At 46.6% G+C, this 26,082-nt stretch overlaps 1 protein-coding gene and 1 non-coding gene across 7 annotated transcripts in view; both read left to right on the forward strand.

Moving 5' to 3' along the window:
* LOC125949808 (uncharacterized) overlaps positions 1-26,082 on the forward strand; it is a 55,176-nt gene that overhangs the window by 14,700 nt on the left and 14,394 nt on the right. For 4 of the 6 annotated variants that reach the window (XM_049677177.1, XM_049677175.1, XM_049677174.1 and 1 more), the window contains exons 2-11: positions 10,059-10,786; positions 11,348-11,683; positions 11,764-17,968; positions 18,049-21,482; positions 21,561-21,648; positions 21,901-22,054; positions 22,144-22,486; positions 22,773-22,862; positions 24,873-25,079; positions 26,003-26,082. The exon at positions 26,003-26,082 is cut by the window's right edge and continues 27 nt beyond it. In XM_049677177.1, the coding sequence (XP_049533134.1) occupies positions 10,785-10,786; positions 11,348-11,683; positions 11,764-17,968; positions 18,049-21,482; positions 21,561-21,648; positions 21,901-22,054; positions 22,144-22,486; positions 22,773-22,862; positions 24,873-25,079; positions 26,003-26,082 (10,939 nt within the window). In that variant the 5' untranslated portion in view covers positions 10,059-10,784. The remainder of the gene's footprint in view (positions 1-10,058; positions 10,787-11,347; positions 11,684-11,763; positions 17,969-18,048; positions 21,483-21,560; positions 21,649-21,900; positions 22,055-22,143; positions 22,487-22,772; positions 22,863-24,872; positions 25,080-26,002) is intronic. The other 2 variants (XM_049677179.1, XM_049677180.1) reach the window with 1 other exon arrangement.
* On the forward strand, positions 21,716-21,808 carry LOC125952985 (small nucleolar RNA U6-53/MBII-28). The gene has a single exon (XR_007468905.1). It is a non-coding gene; the product is annotated as a small nucleolar RNA U6-53/MBII-28 (small nucleolar RNA).

A 26,082-nucleotide genomic window follows, 5' to 3' on the forward strand; every position in this document is an offset into this window, starting at 1 on the left:
ACCATTCCAAATGGGACACTTTCGGGATAGCTACCTACCTACCTACCTACTTACTGAACTATCTTTACCACACCACACATCGCGCGGTAGATCATTTTTTCTCGAATCGTATGTGCGCGCCCGTTCGCCAATACCCTTTTAGAGAGCGATAGGAGCATAATATGCGTGAGTTGCAGCAACGCGCCGCGTCTGTTCGGAAGCATGTGTACGTGCAGCGCGCTTGTCAGGCTCTAATAACATCCCAATACTCGTTTCGTCCATTTCCGTTCGGCCATCGTCGCGTCGTCGTCCTTCTCTCTGCGGTTGATACTCACCATCGGTGTTTGCTTGCTTTTGCTTTTGCTTTTTCACTTTTTTTGTTTTCTTCTTTTTCACTTTTTGTTTTCCATCTTCAATAATCACACGACGATGGATGGTAGTGTGTGGTATGTTCTGGAAACAGAAGAAACCCGAGCCCCGAGGAGTTGAGGGTGTGACCACTACCGTGAACGACGGAACAACAGGATTCTCTTCTGACATCTGTCGCGTCGTTTTTGTCGGTTCGAAAGGCCTGGCATAATACGCATCCTTTTTCCGGGGCGATGTGCTTACTTGCGACTGTCCTCTGGGTATGCTTATCGATGATCGATCGAGCTTTCGAGGCAGCTGAACATCGCAAGGAAGATCCTTTTTATGCTCTAAATACTGAAATGTTCAAATGATGGAATGCTTTCGCTTCGAGATTAATGATTATGTGCGTCCATTCCATAAAAGAAAAAAAATGTCTTAATTTATAATTCTTCTTAGACAATACACTGTTTTTCTAAGCTTAACGCTAACTCTTCCTAATTCCTTTTTTCTTCTCCGTTCTCATTGCAGGTAATTATCACGCTGGCCTGTTAGAGCAAGTGTCAATTAATGGTATGCTTAGCATCAATTTACTGTCTGTCGTACATTTCTGTCTGCATTACTAACCAGTGTACTTAGTGCCGCTTTGCACCAACTGCATAATGATGACCCAAAGGCGAATCCAAATCTCCTCCGGAAACCCGATGCTTCTAAATCCGCGCTGCTTGGCTGGTTGAGGCCAGCGCGTCACGGCGCGGAATTAGTCCATCTTTATCGTCGTGGTTGAAAGTTCGAAGGAGAATCCTGTTGTTAAACCACGGTGGTTGATGCTACAGACATTTTCGATCTGCCAGAAATCATGCTCATATTGTATAGACTTTTCCTGCGCCTGCGACGCGTCCAAACCTCCCTCCAAAACGCGGAATGAGCAGAGGAATTTCCCTGGAGTCGAGAGTTAATGTAGAAGCCAACACGTCTGACAGTAATGCGGACATAGTAAGCTATTTAGGATAGAAAAAGAGAGGTGTGTAGCCTCTTGAATACAGTAAGTTTCTCTACAGATACAAATAGTCTCTACATCGTTTGCCAAAAAGAATTCAAAGTTGATAAACAGATGGCGCCGCGTTCATGAAGATTTTAATTTTGTATTTGAGTCTATAAATTGAGCTTTGACAACTATGATGCCTGTGCCTTCTGTTGTCGTCGGTTCCTTGCTCCTCCAGTGTGTGCGCTCGGTGTGGTTTTCGATTTCCTATGCCTTGCCTGCCTTGCTATGCTGCTGTGCGCGTCGTGTCCGCGTTCGGCGTGTCCCCTTTTTGGCTCTTGGCTCTGTGTGTTTGTGTTGCATGTCATTTAGACCGTTTTGCAATGATGGCGCACATAGCAATGGAAAGGAGGAGATTCAGCGAGAGCGAGCGAAAGAGAGAGAGAGAGAGAGAGAGAGAGAGAGCTCCCTCGAGTGGTTAGTTTGTTTAAGGAAATCGCCGCTGCAGAGTGCCGTTTCGACGAGAGTCCTTCGGTCGACACAGTATGATGGTGGTAGCAAAGGAATTGAATTATTGTTCTGTTAATTTTTAAGCATGCGCATCACCGTTCCGATAGAAGATGATGTGTCTCTGTCTTTTTGTGGTGGTGATGGTGGTGGTGGATAGCTTGTAGCGGCGTAGAGGGTTCCTGCTCCTTTCGGTGCAGGTAATTCCAGCTGCCCCTTCCTGGATCTACAAACTCTCCACCGGATGCTAGATAGAAGAAATTGTTGTCATGAGGGGTTGCCGGTTTACAAACTGATTTCTTTGCTTACACTTTTTCGTTTTAATAGAATCCAACGAGATGCCGTTGTCGTCGCAGAATATAGAGCTTTTGGCTCGAATTGGTCGCCATTAAAATTAGACGCGCATCGCACACGGTTTGCCCATCAATCGATTGTGTTTGCCTAATGTTTCCTTCCTCCTTTTCGGGCGATCTTTCGCACTTCCGTTTGGTACGCCACTAGAACGTTCTCGCTTTTGGTCTATACCAAACCACCTAGGGTGGTGTCCGCGTCCCTGACGCGCGCTGTAGGTATGTTTGTGTTCGAAATGTTGCTGCGATCATAGGGCGCTACCGCGCTCTGTGTGTACGACACAAGAGCACACGGGAGGAAAGGATATGCTTTCCATGGTTGTTGCCGCGACCGCGCCGTTCCCAGGATCAATGTTGAGTGTTCGCTAGGGCACATCGCTTTCGTGGGCGGTTTTCTTTTCGGTTTTAAGCTAGCCAAAGTTATTTGAAGCCAATGTGGCTTGTGGATGATGGTGGAACGGTTAAGCTAAAGATGGCAGAGGGTTGATTAGGTTAGGGGCTTAGGAGCAACCGATGTGTAATCACTGATTGGACGAGGGCGCGCACAAACACACCCTTTGGATGGATGTCACCGAGCGCTCTCTGAGGATGATGAGATGCGGCGCTCTGCAGTAGTGTGTGGCCTCTAGGGGTGGATGATATGATGCCAGACTTTTCGATTCATTGCGGGGGAATGATTTGGTGTGCGCCTAGTGAAACCGTTTCTGACATGCCAACGCCCAGTTGGTCGCGACGAGAAACGTCACCCCACGCCACACCACACAATGCTGCTTGCCACGGGTTTATGTCCCTTTTTTTGGTCTGCTGTCGATCTCTAACTGTCGCAGCGGGCGAGAGGCGCAAGCATTTCAAAGATGGCAAAACGTTTCTCCCCTGAATCGGCCTGCTGTCGATATAATGATTTTATGCGTTAAGTAGTATCGCAGTGTTATTGGATGGACACAGGAAATCGTGCTGCCTGTTTTCCGAAAGGGGTTTCATTGTAATTCATTGAACATTTTTCAAGAAAATTTTTCATATCTTTACACTCTTTGCTTCCTATGCAAATAATTTATGTACATAGAACCATGTTGTTGCAAGGGATGACTCATTCGTGTTGAATCTGTGTTGTGCAAATGATATCGTTGACTTGATTCTTAACCACTCAAAGACACCATCTGAGGATTATGAACTGGCGTTGAGTGACACTAGAAGTCACTTGCTACTACTAGCTGTCGTCATGTAAATGTAGGTTCAAACGATTGTTGGATAATGATGGCACATTGCTTGCGTAGTTGTTACGTGTAACATCATTTGACCAGCATTTAGTGGACTATATGTGTTTTGTCGCAAAAGCAGCAACTACTCTGCTCCAATTGCACAAAGAGGGATTACGCAAGCTTCGACTTCTCCTCGTGTGTGCGTGCGCCATGGTGGACTGGTTGTGTTGTGTACACCAGGCCGCCATCATCGAGCATCATTATCAGACCAAAACGGTTCAATTCGGTCGATTTCTCGGCTTCTATCAAACAAATAAAACAATATCATCGTAATAATGATGCCCCCTCGTAAAGAAGTCAACGTCTGTCGGTGGTGCGCGCGAGTATTACACGCGGAAGGGACGCTAACCGCGGTCTCTATAGTATTTTACCCACGACTTTGGAAAGGGAATAAAGAAGGGTTGACGTGTCAATGTTGGCAAACCTGTTTGTGTGTATATATTACATATAAATACATATATACACCATCATTGATCGCCAGTCGATGCAGAGCAGAAGCCAGCTATTTAGGGCGCGCGCTGGTGAGAGCAGAGAGCAGCATTAGCATAAAACAAAAAACAAAAAATGCTTTCGTCGGTTGTGTTCATTTGGAATCGCCCAGGGATGACGGGTGGTGCAGGTCGAATCCCGGCGAACGGCCATTTCTTATCTGATTCGAATTCAATACATGTTGCTGCTGCATACGACGGATTCGGATTGGTTTTCTGTTTCCCATGGTTGGAACCATTTTGGGCCTCTTAGTTTGTACGTGTTTTGTTGTTGTTATGTTGTATTTCCAAATGTAATCAACCAAATCCGGAAATCTGATTAAAATGATACCGACGAACGAACATTGCCGATCGAACAAATCAATGGATTCGGTCGGATGTATGTGAGTTGCCTTCGGAGACAGAGCTGCGTTGAGAGTTCGAGCAGTGGAAAATGTGAGGTTATGAGCGAAATGTGTCTGCCACCGAATCCAAGTTGTCACGTCATCATCATCATCATCAGCATCATCATCATCATCATCGGTAGCAGCTACGCGCTTGGCTTGGGTGGACAACGGCAGAATCCAGCACAAGACAGAATACTCACAAACACCACGCCACGTACCAGTTGTCTTAGAAAAGACCGGGTTTAGCTGTGGGTAACCGAGAAGCCTGTCGCGGTGGGATGCTAAAAGCTAACCGGACAAAAGGAAGAAGGTAATAACATAGCAAAAGAACGAACAGCAGATAGCCGACAGAGAGAAACAGAGAGAGAGAGAGAGAGCGAGAGCGCGGGAAAAGTGAGCAGCAAGAGCAGCATCGCGGAATAGGGAAAACAACGAGCTTAAAAGAGAGAGGCGTGTGGTAGCGGAGGTCCCGCCGCGGCCCGTAAACTCCCATCCCCCCGTGAGCTTTTATCTAAAAACCTTTTCCGAAGGTGTAATGCATGGTATGGTGGTGGCTGTGTCTCGCTCCACCCTGTTAGCCCTCGGGGGTCTACTGCTTTATGTCCGCTCACCTTGTGTTTTAGTACTTCTTTTTCGTTTTCGTCACCATATTGTGCTTACTCTCGCGCTCTCTTTATCTATCTCTCTCCCTCTACCCCGTTACTCCCACCTTCTTAAGATGAGCAGCATAAGAAGAAGGGGGAGGAATGGGGGGGGGGGGGTTAGTGTGTTAAGGTGGCGTGCGGGGTAAAGTGAACTAAGGAGTAAAATAGATGGTTGGGCAAGGTAAGGGTAGGGAAGAAGGGGTGGGGAGGAGGGGTTGCGATGATGGTGGCTGTTGTTGGTTTAAATGTGCGCGCGCGTTTTTCATTTTTCTCTTCTTCGTCTACTTTTGTCCATGGTGGTGCCAAAGTGCGTTCACCCCGCCATGGACAGATTCTGCTATTATGAGGCAACTATTTGCCGGCGTTTTAATGTTCGCACCGCCGTCTACATATCTATGAGACACCTTAAATTTACAAAATATAACAGTTCAAAATCGCAGTTGCCTGTGATGAGAGTTGATCCGTACAATACTAAAGGTGATTGTTGCGTCGTGTTGCACCATTTTTTTTTTGTTGCTTGCTCTCCACCCTGGTATATGGCCACGAGTGCCAAAGAGCATAGGTTGTGTGCGGAGTCGGGCAGGATCGGTTTGGGCACACCGGAGAAGTCGTCGTTCGCGTTGGTTTTCCGTGTATGAACCGCGGACAGTTTGCTTGCACCACTTACCTGTCTGTTTCGCTGGTTTGGCCTAAAATTAGCCACCATTAATGTGCGTGTTCATGGCGTACTTTCTCGCCGTTTCGGGAGCGCGCGCACACGCTCGTTGGATTAGATCTGAAATCAATTACACGAGAGTGGTGGCACCATTTATTGCTCGAATCTGGTTGATAAAAACTGCTCGAAATACGAATTCTCTTCCCGTTAATCTAAAGCACGCCTCTGGTGTGCTGCAGTATAATAATAATTTGGGAAAATGGACAGCATCCAGTGAGAGATGATTTCGTGATGCTCCCCATTTCGGATACGTATGGAACCGAGGGGCCAGAAATCCAGCATGAAAATGGTTCGTTTCGCTCACCCGCGATAGCTCCGAATCCCGGATGCCGGTTCAAAGTGTGTGCGCGCGGCGCCGCCTCCTATAATGAGTTCGTTCCCCATCATCATTTCGATCGACCTGCGAAGAAGAACCGCACAGCAGCAGAAGCAGCAGCAGTGTTCACCTTTCGAGAACGCGCCACCACCGCCGCTTCCGCCGTGTATGCACAGGAGACCGGGGGCCTGAGTTATGCTACACCAATACCAACTCGAGCGCATCTGTCGCAGCGAGACGCGCGCCGGACTACCACTAACAGCAGTCTGTCCCGGGGTTATGAAATCCGCGCTTGGAGATGGCACTCGTTTTTCTCCGGCGCAGTGACCAATGCTGCCGCTGGTGTTGTGTTGTGCTGCCTCTGGCGGTAGAGAAGTGCCCTTTTTTAATGTTCTTACTCCTTGTTACCGTCAAAACCTGGGCTCCTGCTTTTTCTGCTTGTCGTTTGCGCGCGCTCATTCTTTCTTTTCTTTTCTCTACCTCTTTTTGGTACGTTGCATGGTGTTGGTTCGCGCTTATGCATCTTTCAGAGGTAGGCCATCTTTTCCTGTTTTTCTATATCACCGTCCTGCCTCTAAGTCTCAACCCAGTTTTCTTTCTAGCTTCAAATCGCGAATAACCGTGGCCGCGTGGCCTGTGGCTGTGTGGTTTTCGTCTTAAATACAACCGAAAACGAGATTCTCCATGCGCTGAGCATCGTTTGAGAATCCGCGGTTGATGGTGTGCGTTATTAGGGTTCTTTCTTAATGCCGTCTCACTTTACATACTTTTTAATTAAGAGGCATGAGAGATTAAGAATAAAGCTATGCAGGCTGTGCTGATAGCTAAAGCTCTCATTCGAGTTTCGGCTATAATATGAAGAGCACATAAGGTTCTTTTTGTACATTAATGTCTTACGCTCTATAATAATTAATTAAATTAGCAAATGTAGTCAAACACAAGGGAAACTACATGTGTCACTATGGGCTAATACTCTTCACTGTCCTTGCGTTGCTATCGATACAGTCTACTTTTTATAAGGTCATTTGATTAAGTATTAAGACTTGGAGAATGTTATTATCAAGAACAAAGATGTTTCTCGCGCCCGAAAGTTCTTATTACGCTGTGATTTTTATATAATCTTATGAAATCATTCTACATAGGATTAGGATTTGCTTATATATTTGATGTGTTGTCTTAAGCCCTTTCAAAAATAAGTAAATGAATAGCAATAAAACAATATTGACTATGTTGTCTGCTAGACAACAAATGACTAAGAGTGCACCAATAAGGCGCCACATTATCGTGCTCGACTGACAGTTCAATAATCGATGTCGCTGCGACATTGGGGAGCCCCTGTATTCATAAAATGTAACACTCATGGACCGTATGAGTGAATTACACATCTCCATATCGGACGACGAAGCACACCAGCAGTAGTCGAGTGGGTAATATCGAATCTCACAGGAAAAACTTCGCAGCATCTGAGGGTCGAACTTTCCGGAAGCATGGCTGTTTGAGATAGTCGTGTGCGAAGGAGTTTTGTCCAGCTTCTCATTAATAGAGTGAAGTAATACTTGCCATCAATATAAGTTCGTGCACTGCTCTTTCTATCCATGAAGATGAAGACGATTCAGATTGTATCGTGGAGGATACTGGATGTATTTTTATCATGATTTCATTTCGATATGCAAAGGCATTTCCGTTTGAAGTGCGGATAGTTAAGTTTAGATGTACGAGAAACCGCCTTAACGTCTGACGAATTCTGAATGGGAATGGTTGTGCGCTCTATGTGCTATGAAATCATAAGCGTATAGCTTTTCCCATTTAGCGTTCGTTCATCATCATCATCATCATCCAACTAACCAACACGAATGATATGTGAATATTGTGTTGTTTCTCGCCCTAAGAATGGATCCAACTCAACCGATTGCTTTTCCCTAGCTCTACGGACTTTCGTTTCTTCTCGTCATGTAATACTAACTGGAGGCGCTATAAGGTTTTGAGAAGAAGTTGACAACGACCACGGATGCGATCGATAAGTGACGGAGAAGGGTACTTTTCACACAGTCCAGACAAGGAACGAGTGTTTGGCAGCTTTGTCCGGTTTTTTCCTTACCTTTTCCCTCTCATCGTCTCTAGTGTGGTCGCTTGGTATTAAGATTTTGTCGCAGTGTCCCAGAAAAATCGATACCAATAAGAGAATAAACCAAACTCCAGCAGCGCAGCGACACCGTCCCGATTGTGGTGGTAGTGGACATAAGGGTTTTCTGTCTGTATCCTTTTTTGTGTTTGGGGATTTCGCTGCTCGTATGAGCTCAGTGATTTAATATCAATGTGGTTTTCAATGTAATTTATGAACGCATCATTCTTTAGTGTATCTGTCGGCGTAAATATTCACATTTATTACCTAAAATATAAAACAGAACACTACAACAGTTACTCAAAGCCAATGTTGTATGGTTTTTTACTCTTTCGACGCAACCGGAAGATGGGGAAATGGGAAGGGGGTGCTTGATGATGGTTTCGAGCACGAGAGTCGCATTTGGCAATGTATGTTGTCTCAAAATGAGCACTTTTGCATCTTCTCTTGTTCTGTTCTGTGTGGCGCGGTCGAAGTACTCTCATCAATGCTACCAACTAACGACTTTCTCTCTCTCACAAGGGGGACTGGTTTGCACGCGCTCTCCCTATATCTCCACCTTTGGGTGGCTTGTTTTGTAATGGTTCACCATAGGCACACACAAACTTACAATGATATGGCGAAGGTTTTAGAAGGTTTTACCCTCACCATTTGAATCATTAAGGTGCGCGCACTTCGTCCAAGGATTGATTTCTTAGCGATTTCAGCTCAGATTTCGCGATTGCGCTCGATTGCACGAGAAAACTATGCGATACGTAGTAGATGAAGCTGTGCAATGTCTCAAACGTTTTACACCGAATAATTGTCAACAGGTACCATCGCTGGTGTTTAGCGAATCCTTATGTGTGGGGCATGTCGTTGTCAACCAATTGGCGTACCAGACGTCGAGCTAGACTTCTTATTCTTGCTGAGCAAAGCATGTCTTATGTACCTAGCAGACGATAATGGACACTAAACTACACTGCCAGAAGTGCGGTGCGCCTAGGTAGCGAACACGTTTTTTGTTGGTGGGTTATTGTCGTGTGAATTTGTAAAAAAAATGCCCTAGCTTGAACCACGGGGGGTGACACGCAACATTTAACGGGAAGCATCGCTAATCGTTCATTTTGCGAATGGAGAACAACATCAAGCAATGGGTATAGTTAGCCAGGTTTGTAACTCTGAATGCCAGAAAAAAAGTAGAAAAATGGTGTTACATGTGTTACTGCGTTGGTGCCATAGACAAGGTGTGCAAGGTGTGCTGTGTGTTGCATTTGTATTTGTTCGGTTGATGGTTGTTCGTTCCTTTTCGGTCGATTGCGGAATATGAAATGAACATTACGTGGTGTGGTGGATGGACACATGGCCGGAGCGAAGAAAAACCCTCATTACTTCTGCGCACTTGCGATTCTTGTTTCGTTTTCATTGCCGGGTGGAGAAATGGATTGTGATTTTTTTGCCGACCGTTCGAAAATGGTTCTCTCCCGGTCAACGGGTTTTTCTAGTGGTTGAATCATTGCTTTTGCTTCCTGATAATCATTTCAGACATCTCATACCAGTTTACTTTATTCGTATCGGGAGCAAATGCTATTTTACAGCGAAACGATTCCATTTGTGACTGCTATGCGTGTTGTTGAATATTGAATTTTAGTCGAAAGTTAGTGTATTGCTCAATTACTAACATAAATTTTCTTTTATTTATTTTTATTTTCTATTTACATTCCAGAATTTCCATCAAGATGAGGCAGTGTCGATTCGTTTTAGCACTCCGATGAGCAAAATGCACGCACGATGCTAGAGTAGCAAAAACCTTATCAGAATATCTTTAATCGGGGCAGGAAAAGGGATGTTCATTGCAAACCACGCATGTGTGTTTTGGAAATGAACAGTTCGACGTAAAAGTAGCTGAAAAAGGGTGGTTATTGCTACTTGCAATATGTAAATAATTTGAATTTCTCTGCTTTCTCCACTAATAAACAGAAGAGGATGCGCCGATCAACAGTGCACATGAACCGTTCAGAGGGCGCAAGTGAACTCGTTCGGAGAAAACATTAGCATTTTATTATAAAAGTGCTAAGATAGAAAAAAGAAAACGAAACAAAATTGTTCCGTGCACAACCTTGTAGTTTCGTTTGATTTGTTTTGTTTGATCTCAGTGCAAGAAGAAATCCCAGAAGAGCTGTTTATATATCAGTTATTTCGACATTGCATTTGCCCATTACTACTGCTGCTGCTGACCTGCAGTATTAACACCAACTCACTACGCAAATCTGCATACGCTATGGTTTGCGAAAGGCCACCACCATAAGGACACGGCGACAAAACGCACCGTAATTTCTTTCTTCATGAACCCTGAAAGGAATAAGGAGTGGCAGCAGCAGCAGCAGCAAATGCGGCGCAGCGGCAATAGTAGCGGTGGAAGGAAGAGAAAAACTTCCATATACAAACAAAACAAACCAGCAAAAATTGAATCAAAGTAACCGTTAAATCGTTAGTGTTTAAAATTAAGTGGAACATCTCGATACGATAGTGTTCTTAACATAGCACGCGCACCCTTGGAATCTGTTGTCAGACAGAAAGTGCGGCGAAGAGAGATACACCTGTAGAGAAGAATCAGACGACAACAAATAGCGGTAGCAATTCGGTTTAAGAAGACAACGATAGATTGGAGGGTCCAGCGAGCTATTTTTTATAAGAAAATTGAAAATGTAAGTATATTCGCATTCCATTATATCATTCACATAGGACATACGCATTACGGATAACAAACATAATCTTGCCATAGTTAGTTCCTTCGTTATCCAACATGTTAAGGTTTAACGAACCGGGGTTAAATTTGTTGCATAATAGTGATTCCTTTTTATAGAAAATGTATGTTATGTACAATTGTGCATGGTCTTGATTTTGAAACTCAATACATTACATTTGGGTGACGGACGGTTCCTTCGCCTATGCGTTTGTTGCTTTGTACTTCTGGGTCTCTCAGAGAGTAATGCTAAAAATAGGATCTGCAATTCTTGCAGTCAATTAATTGGGTCTTCTGCTAGTTTTGCCTTCTCTTGTTATACGGAAACTAGGGAAAGGCTGCATGGACTCAAAAGTATCAGAAATAGATTCGATGCGTAATCGTTTGTCCTATGTGTTTGGGTGCAGATATGATCGACTGTTTAATGTTGATCATGGCCGAAGCCAAGTAGTTACGGTATTCATTTACATATGCTGTGGAAATGAAAACGCTCCTCTAATCTTGCATATTATTTGGTTTTCAGGGATGCCTATTATCGATATGATCCGACGGCGCCACGTGGAATGGGTCCACCGGGTAATGCGGCAGGAGCGTATGCACGGCATCGGGCCCCACACCCAATGCAGCAGCAGCAACCGCCTCCCCAGTCGCAGTACCCGTCCTACCATCAACCTGCAGGCACTGATTCGATGTACTCGATGCCGGATCATACTGCTGCTGGTATGGCAGGCATGGGCGACGTAGTATGGGGTGCACAACCACCTCCACCACCACAACCCAATCCGTACGCATCGCCAATGGGTTATGGGCTGCCGCAAGGACCTCCACAGGGACCTTCGCAACGACAAACCCCTACTGGGTAAGAAATTTAATAGTATTGTCCTAATTACTGGACAATAGTAAGGCCTTTATATTCATCCTTTTTTTTTCTTTTCATAGCTATCGACAGCACATGGGAGGCTACCCGCAGCAGGACCCACAGAAGCTGCAATACCCGACGCAGCAATCGATGATGGGTGGAATGATGCCTCAGCAGGGCTATGGATCGCTTGGTCAACCACAGCAACAGCAGCAGCAACAGCAGCAGGCGACTCAGCAGCAGCAACAATCGCAGCAGCAGTCCCAGCAACAGCAGCGAGTATCACAGCACTATCCACAGCCGGGTCACTCAATGTATCCTGGAGCACCAGGTGCAGCACAAGCTGGATATGCTGCTTACGGTCCTGCAGCGGCAGCAATGCAACAACATGCAGCTGCTCGGTCGGCGCACGTCTACAACCAGCACCAGCTGGATCCTAGTGGTGGTTATGGACAACATCTTGGTGCCGGCGCTGGTCAGGTTCCCACAAGCCTGCACCAGCTCGGGACACCACAGCAACAGCAGCAGCAACAGCAACCAGCAGGTGGAGGCGGTGGACCGGGAGGTCTAGCTCCGACGCATCCGTCGCAGCAACCCTCCCATCTACCCCAATCCCAGTCACAGCAACAGCAACTGCACCCGGGACAGCTAGGCACACATAATAGCCAACCACAGCAGCATCCGCAACATCAAGGACCGGGACAGCAGCATCCAGGGTTAGTGCATCCGGGTGCGCAACCGAATCCAGTTGCTTCCGTTGGTGGAATGCATGGGTTGGGTGCGCTTGGTCAACAACAGCAACAACCGGGTCCCGGAGGACCACCGGGACATCATCCTGGGATGGCGCACCCAGGTGCGATGCCGGGTGTGCCTGGTGGTGGCGGAGCAAGTGGTACCGGTGGTTATGGAGCAAATGTTCCCCAGCAGCCATCGTATCTACCGAACGCAACAAAATCTCAACCAACACAGCACGGAGGCAGTCCGCAGTATAGAGCACCGTTCCCGCAACTATCCCCCCAAATGTCACCGCGGCCACCGCAAATGTCACCGCACACGCAGATGTCACCCCGGCCTGTTATGTCACCAGCGAAGCCACCGGGCGGTGGTGTAGTGACGTCACAATCCCCTCAGCAATCCTCGACGCATTCACCACATCCGCATCTTGGAAGTGGTGCGGGCGGTGGTGGTGGCGGTTCCGTTGCAGCAGGTGGTGGAATGCAGAGTCCTCGGCCACAGGTTACGTCCATGCCTGGCACAAAGCATTCCTCAGCAACCGGGGGAGGAAGCGGTCCCGGAGCGGTTAACACAACACTGCAGGCTCTGGAGCAGATGGTGATGCCACCGTCGGCTACAGCTGGCTTGGACTATGCTCAGGCGGCTGCCGCTGCATATAGGGGGCAACCCGGTCATCAACAACAGATGGCAAACAACCCACTGTCACCATTGGGGCCACGATTGCCGATGTCACCGCAGCATCAACAACAGCATCAACATTGGCCACCAATGGGAGCCGTTCAGCAGCAGCAACAGCGCCCTGGAAGTGGTGGAATCAATGGTAACGCACATCATGGTATGGTGGGTGCGCAGGGATCGGGACCACCAGGTAGCCAGCATATGCCTCCGATGCATTCGGCTCATGCGCCTCATCTGCATGGTCCACATGGACCGCATGTACAACCACCACCACCGCACGCTCAACAGATCAGTCAGCTAAACGACATCTCTAGCTTGATTCCTCCTGCTTCGCAAACCTCCATGCCTGTGATACCAACACCACCAACGGTAACGGGTGTCGGTGGTGGATTGCAGTACGGTAATCTGGACGACAAATCATCGCACGGGGTAGTCGGAGTTGATCCCGCTGCCGCCTCGGTGGCGCAACCTGTACATAGTCTCCATCAGCCGCACCTGTCACAGCCACACAGTCAATCATCGGCTGGGCAACCAACAGCACAACAGCAACAACAACCTCCTTCCCAGCAGCAGTTAACGTCCTTGCAGCAACAACAAGCGGCAATGCTTACGCAATTGCAACCTGGATCCCATCTTTCCAGTTCCCAACAGCATCACACTCCCAGTCATCATCAACAATCGGCAATGCAGCAACAACAGCAACAACATCAGCAGCAGCAACATCATCCTTCATTGGCATCGATGCAAACAGCAAGCGGGGGCCACGTTGGTCTGTCCCATTCGATCTCGCAACAACTGCAATCGCCGTCGTTCAACGACGATATGTTGATGTCACCTAGTGGTCCCAATCAGCATCTGCAAGCTGTTAATAGTATTGCGCAACAATCTCAACAACAACAGCAGTTGCATCAATCAAAACAGCAACAACCATCGATGAATGAGCTGACTGCTATGCATGGTGCATCTGGAGGTGCAGGCGGAGGATCGATGGATCAGCAGCAGCATCAGCAGCATCCTCATCAGCAGCAATCTGTCGTGGAGTTGCCACCAATATCGTCTATTACCGATCAGCAGCAGCAATCGCATTTGCAGCACCATCATCATTTGCATCACCACCAGCAGCATCAGCAGCATCAACAACAACAACAACACCATCATCATCAGCACCATCACCAACAACAACAACATCAATCACAACATCATCAGCAATCCGGTGGCCTAGGTGAACAGCAAGAACATCCACAACAGCACCATCAGCAACAGCATCAGCAGCAGCAAATTCAGCATCATCAACAGCACCATCAACAGCAGCAACAACAGCAACAACAGCAGCAACAACAGCAACTCCAGCAGCAACAGCAGCAGCAGCAACAGCAACAACAGCAGCAACAGCAGCAACAGCAGCAACAACAGCAACAGCAGCAACAGCAGCAACAACAACAGCAGCAGCAGCAACAGCAACAGCAGCAGCAGCAGCATCAGCAGCAACAACAACAACAACAGCAGCAACAATTACACCACCAGCAGCAACAGGTGGTGCCGCCAACATCCGACTTCAGTTTGATCGACAGTTTGGCGTCTAGCAACGCAAATGAAGCTCCATCAAGCTTGCAGGCTCTTACTCCGACCGCGACAAATGTTGCATCAGTATATTCACATGACACTATAACACCTCTGACGGACGTAATCGACCCTCGGCATCATCAGCAGCAACAGGCAACACAACAGCAACAACAACAGCAGCAACATCAGCAACAACATCAACAACAATCAGTGTCGGCTGAGCAAACTGGAAGCAGCAGTAATGAAGAGTCTCGGGATAGCATTGTGCCAGCTCCGGCTGAATCATCAAACACGGACGATACGAAATCATCTAGCTCGAGTTCCCTCATGGCTGGTACGGACTTCGAAGCATTGCATCATCAACAGCAGCATCAACAGCAGCAGCAACAACAGCACACAGCTAGTACTGGATTGTTGCTAGGACAGGACCACAATCTTGGTGGATTGGATGAGACAATGAAGGATTCGTCATTGAGTGGTGTATCCGCAGCCAACGCGCTGGTTGAAGGAGGAGGATCTGATGGTACCAATCTTATGGCTGGCGATGCTCCAGCCTCTCTTCTCGATCAGCCTTCACAGTTGGGTGAAACGATGACGGCGACCGATGGTGGTACGGCGATCGGCATGACAGACTTGCAGGCATCAGAGGTAACAACAGCAAGCAAAAGCCCACTCAATCAGGCATCCACTGTGGTGCCGGCATCTACGACCATACTTAACGATACGACGATTTCACCCGGTGGTGAACCCATCATTTCCACTAGTAGTAACAATACCCCGAGTACTCCGCATCAAATGCACTCGCATACACAGGCAACGTACGCACAAGCATTAGTTGGGCAACCAGGACAAACATCGGCGGTAGCGGCCTCGATTGCTCCTCCTTCGGGAATTTATGGGATGCATCCAACTTCGGGTGGTACGATGGTACAGCAGACAGCGCCACAGGGGTTGCAACCCCACGGTATTTTGAGTCCATCAGCATCAGGAACCGTTGAACAGACAGGGCCAGGTGGTATTGGTGGAATGATAGTTCCACCAAATGCCTATCAAACACCTATGTCGCACAGTCAAGAGCGGGCTGCAATTCAACAGCAGATGCAGGAAATGTATAAGTTGCCAATGGCAGATAATCAGGAGAAGATGATGCGTCTACAGGAGCGTATGGCTATGCTTCAGCAACACGAAGCGGCCGACGGTTGTCAGGGCTTGGGGCCGCAACCGTGCTTGCTAATGCAGAGCACCCATCCTCCCCCGCTTTACCATCCGCCAGCACCTGCAACGGCAGCCGCAGCAGCGGCGGCGGCAGCTGCAGCCGCTCAAGCGATGATCGATAGCCCGCAGGTAACGAGCACGACTGGTCGTGGCCGTGGTCGTACTCCATCGAGCAAACCACGTAAGTCGCGGGCGAAAAAATCTGAAAAAACCGCTCAACAAGAAGCTGCCCCGATACCAACTCCATTGCTTGGGGTTGGTGGTGCTGGTTCTATCAGTGGCGGGCTCATCATGTCTGGGGATGATACCTCTCAACCAAATCTGCTATCGACGGGAGCTCCGCCTACAACAACCATGTTACCGGTTTCGGAGGATTCCGTAACAGCGGGCACAGGACTGCCTGAGGTTAGCTCTGATGGCTTTGGCCATGAGCTGGCGCTAGAAGGAGGAGCTGGGACAGCCAGTGGCATGGGTGGAGATTTATCACAAGATAATCTTTCCTGCAGTGGAGGTGACCTCGATACATCAACCGATGCCTGTGGCAAGAAGATAAAGAAACCTCGCAAACCGCGTGAATCAAAGAAACCGTCCGCTAAGGGGGCAGCAGCGACTGACGATGCGTCCAATATTTCTGTTGAAACAGCTGGTAAAGAACCGGCCAAAAAGGAAAGTAAACCGAAAAAGGATTCTAAGAAAAAGAGCAAAAGCAAAAAGGGTGCTGCGAACGCTCCGACAAGTGACGGCGAAAACTCGAATGATGAGTCGATGGTGGTGGATAATGTCGGAGCGCTCGCTTCATCTGCAGACGATGGTGAACAAGAGCTCTCGAAGGCAACGGTCACTACGAACGAGAACGAAGAGAATCTTTCGCTGGCCACGTTAATGCATTCACAAGATGAAGTCGCTCGCGCCGATGCACCTCCGGTTGATGATGCGACTGCCATGGCAGAGGGTGATAGCGAAATGACCGAAGCACTTGAACAACATGAAGGAGCGGCAAATAGCGTTCCACTCGTCACCTCAGATGTTATGGTCGACGGTTCGGCGAAGCCTAGTGACGATAGTACTTCCACACTGGATGCTAATGCTTCGATTGTTACGGCTGAATGTATATCAGAGGCCGCTAGTGGTATGGAAGGTATTGGCGAACCGGTTGAAGATGAACAGTCCGTGAAGGCTACTGCGATAACTACTACAACAGGCGAAGTTTCCGAGACTGCTGGAGCTGGTGGGCTAGGCATGGTGGATGAGGTAACTGACTTCGATGACATTCCTGTTTCGAAAATCAGCAAACTGCCCGCGGACTCGATACCGCAGGAGGAAGGCGAAAAGAAGGAGCAAGACGAGAGTGCAGGCGGGGAAACGGAAACGGAAACGCCCTCGAAGAGTAAAAAGAAGAGTAGTAGCAGTAAGCGCAAGGAACCGGGTAGTGCCGATGGAGGAAGCAGTGGCGGAAGCAGCAGAAACAGGAGTAGGCCAAGCGGTGGTAGTAGTGGTGGGGGCGGATCCTCCTCGTCTCGCCGAAGTGGCAAGTCGGGAGGTGGAAGCTCAAAAAGCCGATCACGTCGCAGTCGAATGATCGTGACCGAGTCAGATGGTGAGGGAGATGATTTGCTCAGCACACCGCCACCTTCGCCTCCTCCGGATATGGATGCGGACAGTTCAAAGCGACGGTCAGCTAGAAACACCCAGCGGAAGAAATACGTTGATGATGTGATGCTTCGCTTCTCGGATGACGAATCAGGGCTTTTATCTCCTACACCTACCTCGAGCGGAGGACGTAAGGATCGCCGCTCGGAAGGTGCTACGGTCGAGCGAAAAGATGGTGTTGTTACGGCTAGTGAAGCCGGTGGAATAGCGGGTAGTGAAGCCGCGGCAGGAGGCACCGTTGGATTAGATGGTGCCATCGTCGGAACTACTGATGCTAGTGGGGCACCCACTGGTTCCATGGGTGTTGTTGGCGAGGGAGAGGATAAGGTTAGCACATCCGATGCGACCCGATCCGGATTGCAGGATGTCAGTGGTGAAGTGAAACTAGACGAAGCGAATAAGCCGAACTACGTATACGTGAACACATCAGAAGAAGATTCAATGGTATGTGTAATCGATCGAACAGAAGAGTAAGAAAGGAAGACCATTTGAATAACATTTTGCGTTTTTTTTCTTTCCTATAGGTTGTACAGTTTGTGTTGGCCGTACGAAGGGGTAGGCGTGAACTCAAACCTGAGCCGCCGCCACCTCCACCAAAAGAGAAAACTCCCGAACCATCGGCTTCGAGCCTAGAGGAGGAAGGTCTCAAAAGTGAATCGATCGCAAAAGACGGTGAGGATAGTAGTAATGTGGCCGTGAAGGTGGAAGTTACGGGTGACGACGACGGCAAAAAGGACGATTCTTTAGTGGCCACCACCAGTGGTGAAGCTACTGAGAAGATAGAAGAAGAAGAGAAACATAATGCAGAGCCTGACGCACCTTCTTCCCCGAAAACAACGAGCCAAGAAGGTAGTGAAATCACGAGCGAACCCAATAAATCATCTGAATCTGCTGCAACTGAAGATGAGGGGAAAATTGGTTCAGCTACTACACTCGAAAAAATGGATACGGACGACCAGGCTGTGGAGAGAAAAGAGGAATCTTCTGAAGACAAATTGGTTGTTGAAGAGACAAAGAACAAATCTGAGAGTGACTGCGCACCAGAAACTGAAACAAAGTCTTGTTCTGAAAGGATGGAAACTGAAGTCACAGTTGATGAAACAACCGCAGCGAAAACAAATGAGGAGCCAGCAGATAAGCAGATGGATGATACAACGCAAGTTGATGCTGATGACTGCACGCGTCCAAAAACAGAAACCAGTGAAATAAGCTGCGATGAGAAGAAATTGGATGATGGAGTTGCGGAGAAGATGGAAGTAGACGCCACCGCAGAAGGGGAAACCAAAGAGCTGGACGAGAAAACATCGTCGGAATCCGTCAAAAAAGAGGCTGAAAGCAAAGACGAAACAAATAGCACCAGCAACAGTGAAAATGACATAAAGAAGGAGGAGAAGGAAGGCGGTCAATCGCAAGCGGAAGAAGAGGAGAAGAAACCCGAACCCGTTTATATCGATGTGGACGAATACTTTGTAAAGTACCGCAACTTCTCCTACCTACACTGCGAATGGCGCACCGAGGATGAACTCCTCAAAGGTGACAAGCGTGTTGGCAACAAGATTAAACGCTTCTTGATGAAGCAACAACAGCAGCTCAATATTTTCGAAAGTCTGGATGAGGAATCCTTTAATCCTGATTTTGTCGAGGTAGATCGAGTGCTGGATGTCTCGGAGTTGGTCGACGACGAGGGCAAATCCGTGAAGCACTATTTGGTGAAGTGGAAAAGCTTGCCATACGAGGACAGCACTTGGGAGCTGGAGGATGATGTCGATCAACCCAAGATTGATCAGTACTACAAGTTCAACAAAATTCCTCCCAAGAGCGAGTGGAAAACGAAGAAACGACCTCATCCGGATCAGTGGAAAGCGCTTACAGAGTCACCGATCTTTAAGGGTGGCAACAAGTTGCGCCCGTATCAGTTGGAGGGCTTGAACTGGTTACGGTATTCGTGGTACAAAGGCAACAACTGCATACTGGCGGATGAGATGGGTCTCGGTAAGACGATTCAGAGCTTAACGTTTGTTAACTCAGTCTACGAATACGGCATCCGGGGACCATTCCTCGTGATTGCACCCCTGTCGACCATACCCAACTGGCAGCGCGAGTTCGAAGGATGGACGGAAATGAACGTGATAGTGTACCACGGATCGGCGACAAGCCGACAGATGATTCAAGATTACGAGGTGTACTATCGCACCGAAACCGGGAAACTGATCCGAGACATCACAAAGTTCAACGTGCTGATCACAACGTTCGAGATGATTGTAACCGATTATCAAGATCTGAAGAACTTCACGTGGCGTGCATGCGTTATAGATGAGGCGCATCGGCTGAAAAATCGCAATTGTAAGCTGCTGGAGGGTTTGCGTCAGCTGAATCTGGAGCACCGTGTGTTACTTTCCGGAACACCGCTACAGAATAACGTCAACGAGCTCTTTTCGCTGCTAAACTTCCTGGAACCGAGTCAATTTTCGTGTAGCGAGGATTTCTTGCGCGAATTCGGTAGCCTGAAGACGGAGAGCGAAGTGCTGAAGTTGCAGGCGCTGTTGAAACCAATGATGTTGCGCCGTTTGAAGGATGACGTTGAAAAGTCACTCGCTCCTAAAGAGGAGACAATCGTTGAAGTGGAGTTGACCAACATACAGAAGAAATACTACCGTGGTATCCTGGAGCAGAATTTTTCATTCCTAATGAAGGGTACAACTTCAGCAAACATACCAAACTTGATGAATACGATGATGGAGCTGCGCAAGTGCTGCATTCATCCTTATCTGCTAAATGGCGCCGAAGAGCAGATACAGTATGATTACAGACAGCAGCATGGCGAGGATGCGGAAGCTTATTACAAAAATCTGATTGTGTCGTCGGGTAAAATGGTACTGATTGATAAGCTACTACCAAAGCTCCGTGCCAACGGGCACCGGGTATTAATCTTCAGCCAAATGGTGCGTTGTCTGGACATCCTGGAGGACTATCTGATGTACAAGAAGTATCCATTCGAACGTATTGATGGACGTATTCGAGGCAATCTCCGTCAGGCAGCCATCGATCGATATTCGAAGCCGGATTCGGATCGGTTCGTGTTTTTGTTATGCACGAAGGCAGGAGGCCTGGGCATCAATTTGACTGCGGCCGATACTGTCATCATTTACGACAGCGACTGGAATCCACAAAACGATCTGCAAGCGCAGGCACGTTGTCATCGTATCGGGCAGCAGAAGATGGTGAAAATCTATCGGTTACTCTGCCGCAACACCTACGAGCGCGAGATGTTCGATAAGGCTTCGCTAAAGCTCGGTCTTGATAAGGCCGTCCTACAGAGTATGAACACGGGTCAGAATAAGGACGGTACGCAGCGGCAGCTATCGAAGAAGGAGATTGAAGATCTGCTCAAGAAGGGTGCCTATGGTGCGGTGATGGACGATGATGCTGGCGACAAGTTTTGTGAAGAAGATATCGATTCGATTCTTCTGCGTCGTACCCAAATCATTACTATGGAGAGTGAGAAGGGATCTACCTTCTCGAAGGCTTCCTTTGCGGCTGCAGCCAATCGCAGTGACATCAACATCGACGATCCAGACTTTTGGAACAAATGGGCCAAAAAGGCGGAAATTGATCCGCTAGCCTGCGAAAAGGACGAAACTGAAGACTTGGTAATAGCTGAACCACGTCGCCGTACGCAGATCAAACGGTACGGACATGACGATGTGCCGATGGACATTTCCGATGAATCGTCTGGCGAGCAAGGCACAGATGGCGAAGAAGGTGGCGGTGGTCTGAAGACGCGCAGCAAACGCACCCGTGGTGCGAAGGAAAAGAAAAAGCTGCAGCAGCTACAGCATGACGATTATGTTCCTCGCGATCGGGAAACACTTGCCGTGCTCGGGTCAGATGATGTGTCCTACGGTAATTGGGCAAGGTCCGAGTGCTTCAAGGTGGAAAAGGGACTGCTCTCGCATGGGTAAGTATTCAGAACGCTGCACTGCTTAGTAGGTTATGAAAAGAAAGATCTGATTTTTCGTCACACCTCCATTTTCAGCTGGGCACGTTGGACAGAAATCTTGGAACTGGGACAATTCAAGCGCGGTTGGCGAGAGCAGGACGTGGAAGATTGTGCTCGTGTGATTGTAAGTGTGATTCAATCGTTTATTTATTATTATTTATCGGTCAATCCTATTGGCTCGCGTGAAGTATTCATTATGATGATTGCTATGCTAATATTGAGAAAACTTTAGGTTTTCGCTGAGTAAAACACCATTAAACTTCTCATCTTACCAACTGAATGAACTTCATAATAAAAAGCACTTGTCACACTCATGGTATTTGCCACCACTGCAAGATAAACTAATGTTGTATTATTTGCCCGCTATCTGTTGCAGCTATTGTACTGTTTGGAACGTTACCAGGGCGATGAAAAGATCAAGAACTTTATTTGGGACCTTATTACACCGAACGAAGGTGGGGAGCAGCGTGAAATCGCTCGCAATCACAGTGGACTGCATAACTTGGTGCCAAGAGGGCGCAACGCTAAAGGTATGCTACTCAATAGGATTATGCTGGATTTATTTGTTTGCATGTTGATTAATTTCGTTTCTTTTTATTGTATTGACGATTAATGCCAGGTCGCAAATCAACATCGGGCTCGACTTCTGCTTGCAACACTCCGAAGCGTGACTCGAGTGCCACCGGCGGCGGCAACGGGGGATCAGCGTCTACTACATCGCCGACAGCTTCAACGACACCTACACCAACGGTGAGCGGCGGTGCCGGGGAGGCCAATGAGGACGCATCATCCAATTCGAGCACGGCAGCTAAGACGGAAAAGTTGACCAAATCCGGTTCCGATACGGGTGGTACAAACACGCCCACCTCTGATCCTCATCACTGGAGCAAGGACGAGAAATACGACGCGGATACGCTGCTCGATATCAACTACAAGAAGCACCTCACCAGACATGCTAACAAGTGAGAAGAATGCAAATCCTCTTGCCTTCATGCCATGCCAAAAACCAAATCAGTCAGAACCGTTGCTCCGCTTCGCCAGACTAGCCGTCGGTAGCGCTTTACTTTGGCCTTTGTTTTTTTTTGTCTTTTTGTGCACTTATGCGTTCATCATGACATGCTCCACGCAGGAGCGCAAGAGAGGTGTGGAGCTAAACGAATAAGTTTTGTAATGTTTTTCTTCTATTCTTTTCTTTCTCTTCTCGTTCTTGCTCTCGTTTTTTTTTTCTTGTTGTTTCTGCTTTCCCAGGGTCCTCTTGCGCGTTCGGATGCTGTACTACATCAAGCATGAAGTGCTCGGCGACGTGGTTAACCAAATCAACGAAGGTGTTAATGCCAGGTATATTCGGCTCACTCATCATAAGCCTCTCCCGTCTTTTGTATCTGGTGGCATTCATGTTCCCTTATGCGCTTCTTCGGTCGGCCTTCTTGTTTATATCTTAGTGCCGCACCGATCTCCTCGTTCAAAATCATTTCACTCTAATTTCCCTCTCCCAACATTTCATGCCTCGAAATGCCTTTATTTTTGTTCGTATTTCCGATTTCCTGTATCCTTTTTTTTTTTTTGCAAATAGTACGCACCCGGAATCATCACACCCTTTTCATTTTCATTTTTTTAACTGAATTTTTTTCCTTCCCTTTACTGTTTAAACTTAACAATAATTACACTTCCACGTACGGTGTGTGCGTCTTATGCTCATATTGAATGATCAATCGATTTTCATCGTACACACGAAGGCTGCACTACCACGTAACCATGCGCAATCCACGATTTAATATCATTAACCCCTATCATTAGCATAAGCTCTTGTTAGTCAGGATCGAGAGAAAAGATTAGGTTTACAATCACGTGGAAAGCCATTTTCTGGCGATACATATGAACATTTTTATTTTTTGTCCCCTGCGTTGTTTGGCGAAAGGGAAGATTTTGTTTTTGAAGATGGTGATTCATTGATCAAAGTCGATTTTGTCTTTATGGTCTAGATTCTCAGTTCTTTTTGTATAGCAGTTTCCGTCTCTATTCCTACATAGACATAGAGCTAAAGCAGAGAACCCTTGTCTCATGGAGTCGTGCGAACACGTATATCTTTTTGTTGATCTGTTGGTCCACTCTTTATTGTTCATATTTCCTATCTCTTGTTTTATCTTCTCATTCTTTATCCCTTTTCTTGGTACTGTCTAGTTGATATGAAAAGAACATATGGCAATCTTAAATTGTGTTATCTATAAATTTTTCAATATGATTCAATCCATATCCTCAGAATTAATTATTATACATGAGGAATGAATTTTCATGAATATTTCTGATTTACTATGAATAATTGTCAAATCAATTATTAGCTTACACTTCTTCAAATCTCTTACATTTTCTTGTTAACGATGTGGTAATTTTAGTTTTGTTCCGTCTCCCATATATTTGTGTCCCTGTTTCTTGACTGTTTGCTCCTCTTACATTCTGATTGTGCTCTTTTTTTGTGACAAAGATCATCCTCCGCGCTCTTTGTTGTTGTTTATTGCTTAATCTTCGGTGACATAGCCAATGGTGCTCTCAATAGTCACTACTACGAGCCGGCTGGGTGGGTAATGTTTTAAAACTGTTTTGTATGGACCACTTCATATGGGCTGTTTTTGTTCTCTTTTCGTGTATATGTGTGTTTTTTTATTTTGACTATTTTCTACTCTATATGTATTTGTGTATTGAAAACTGAAAATCAATCGAAGGAAGTATGTACCACTATTGAGCAAATGCAGATGGCAAATTGAGGCGTAAAAATGAAAAGGCAACAAAATTGTTTTGCTACCCCAACATATGTACCATCGTTTGTTTTGTTTTGCTAATAAGATGAATATTTTTTTTAATACTTGTATAGCTCCAAATCAATTCAATTTTGCATCGCGTTTATGTTGAGTTTAATTAGATTTTTACAAAGTACTTTAGCTATGTGAAATATCACTAGCATCAATATAATTTTCCGATTCATACGTTTGTTTGCTATTACTTTCGATGCAACTATCTAGTATCATTTTTGATTTCCTCTAGTTCCTACTTTATTTCACCTCTATACTCCAATCCGCTGGAACATGATTTCCATTCCAATTTAGAAGAATCCCAACCGTCTATATATCGGTCACTTTTCTACTCCACTCGCTACCTGTTTGTTTATCGAGCAAATGATTTACGTTTCCTTTCTACGATCCGCACGATGCACATCCAACGCGACTCATCACCACATAACACTGCGCCAATCTGTACCACGTTTCACTGTTTTGGTGTACGTGTGTGTATGTGTCTGTGTGTGTGAACGGGCGCGCGTGTACGTGTCTTTTGGCTCCTGTGTACTCTCTGTAGCGATCTCCCAATTCGGCCACCGCCTACGCCTGATCAGCTGCCGTGCTCATGGTGGAATCCAAATTGTTGCGATCGAAGTTTGTTGGTGGGAACGTACAAGCTTGGCTGCGAAAACTACCGCGGGATGCGAGCGGATCCGATGCTCTGCTTCCACACCCACTGCGGTCCCGGTGATGGCACCGTCGAAGAGACAACGATTGTTAAAGAGTAAGTTCATGTGCTTTATTCATACATTCTCATCTCAACTTCTATGTACTTCCCTTTTACTTTCTATGTTTTTCTCTCAATCTTTTTGAATCTCTCGATCTTCCCTTTGTATGTCTATTATTGTTCAAATATCAATAGTATTCAATATATTTCCTATTTTGCTATTGTTTTATTGTGATCAGAAAAACGGAAAACTGTTCGTTATAGAAGAAAAGCGGTTTAACATGTTACGGCTATTCTATCTCATGGTTGCAACCCCGTGCAAAACACCCTCTTCGTTTTTCTTCTTCATTAAGTGGCTGCGATATTTACATTGTTAGTTGTGTTTATGTCTGCTTTCGTCCGTGTGATGCATTCTTCAGCGATTCTTGGCTGTTTTAAGTGCAATGATTCAACACCAGCAATAATAGTGTTTGCCTAGTTTCTACGTAGATAAGAAAAAACACGCAAACTGTTAACATGGTATAGATAGTTATCCAAGACATCAGGAAACATTTCTCATTCAAACAATGATGTAGGTGATCAATCTTTTAAGTATTAAGGCTTTTACACCTTGTGCTGTGATAAGTAGTGGCTCTTATAGAGTGACTTCTCACCGGATACATATTTGTTAAATTAATTAGTTTTCAATCATTATGCATCAAGCTTCACTGTTAACTATCATTCTGCTTAACAAAATTCAGTCATTCTCATTACGTCACTATTTTTTTTCTTGTGCACGGATGACCATTTCATTTTGGCATACTACCATCAGAAAATGAAATCATTTCTAGTCCTGTGGCATCATCGATAAAACCGTTTCAATCAATGTTCTAGAAATTATGAAACCCCTAACTACACTGTCAAAACAAACGAAGGATATCCAATGTTTCGAAAACGTTCAACCAAGTGACTCATATTTCATGCTGCTTTCACATTTCTAGAACCGACGATGACGCCAATTCCAAACAGGGTGACAATGAAGACGATCAGGAAGATGTTGGGACATCGGAGATGCGATCGG

This window comes from Anopheles darlingi, chromosome 2, assembly GCF_943734745.1.
Source record: "Anopheles darlingi chromosome 2, idAnoDarlMG_H_01, whole genome shotgun sequence".
NCBI lineage: Eukaryota > Metazoa > Arthropoda > Insecta > Diptera > Culicidae > Anopheles > Anopheles darlingi.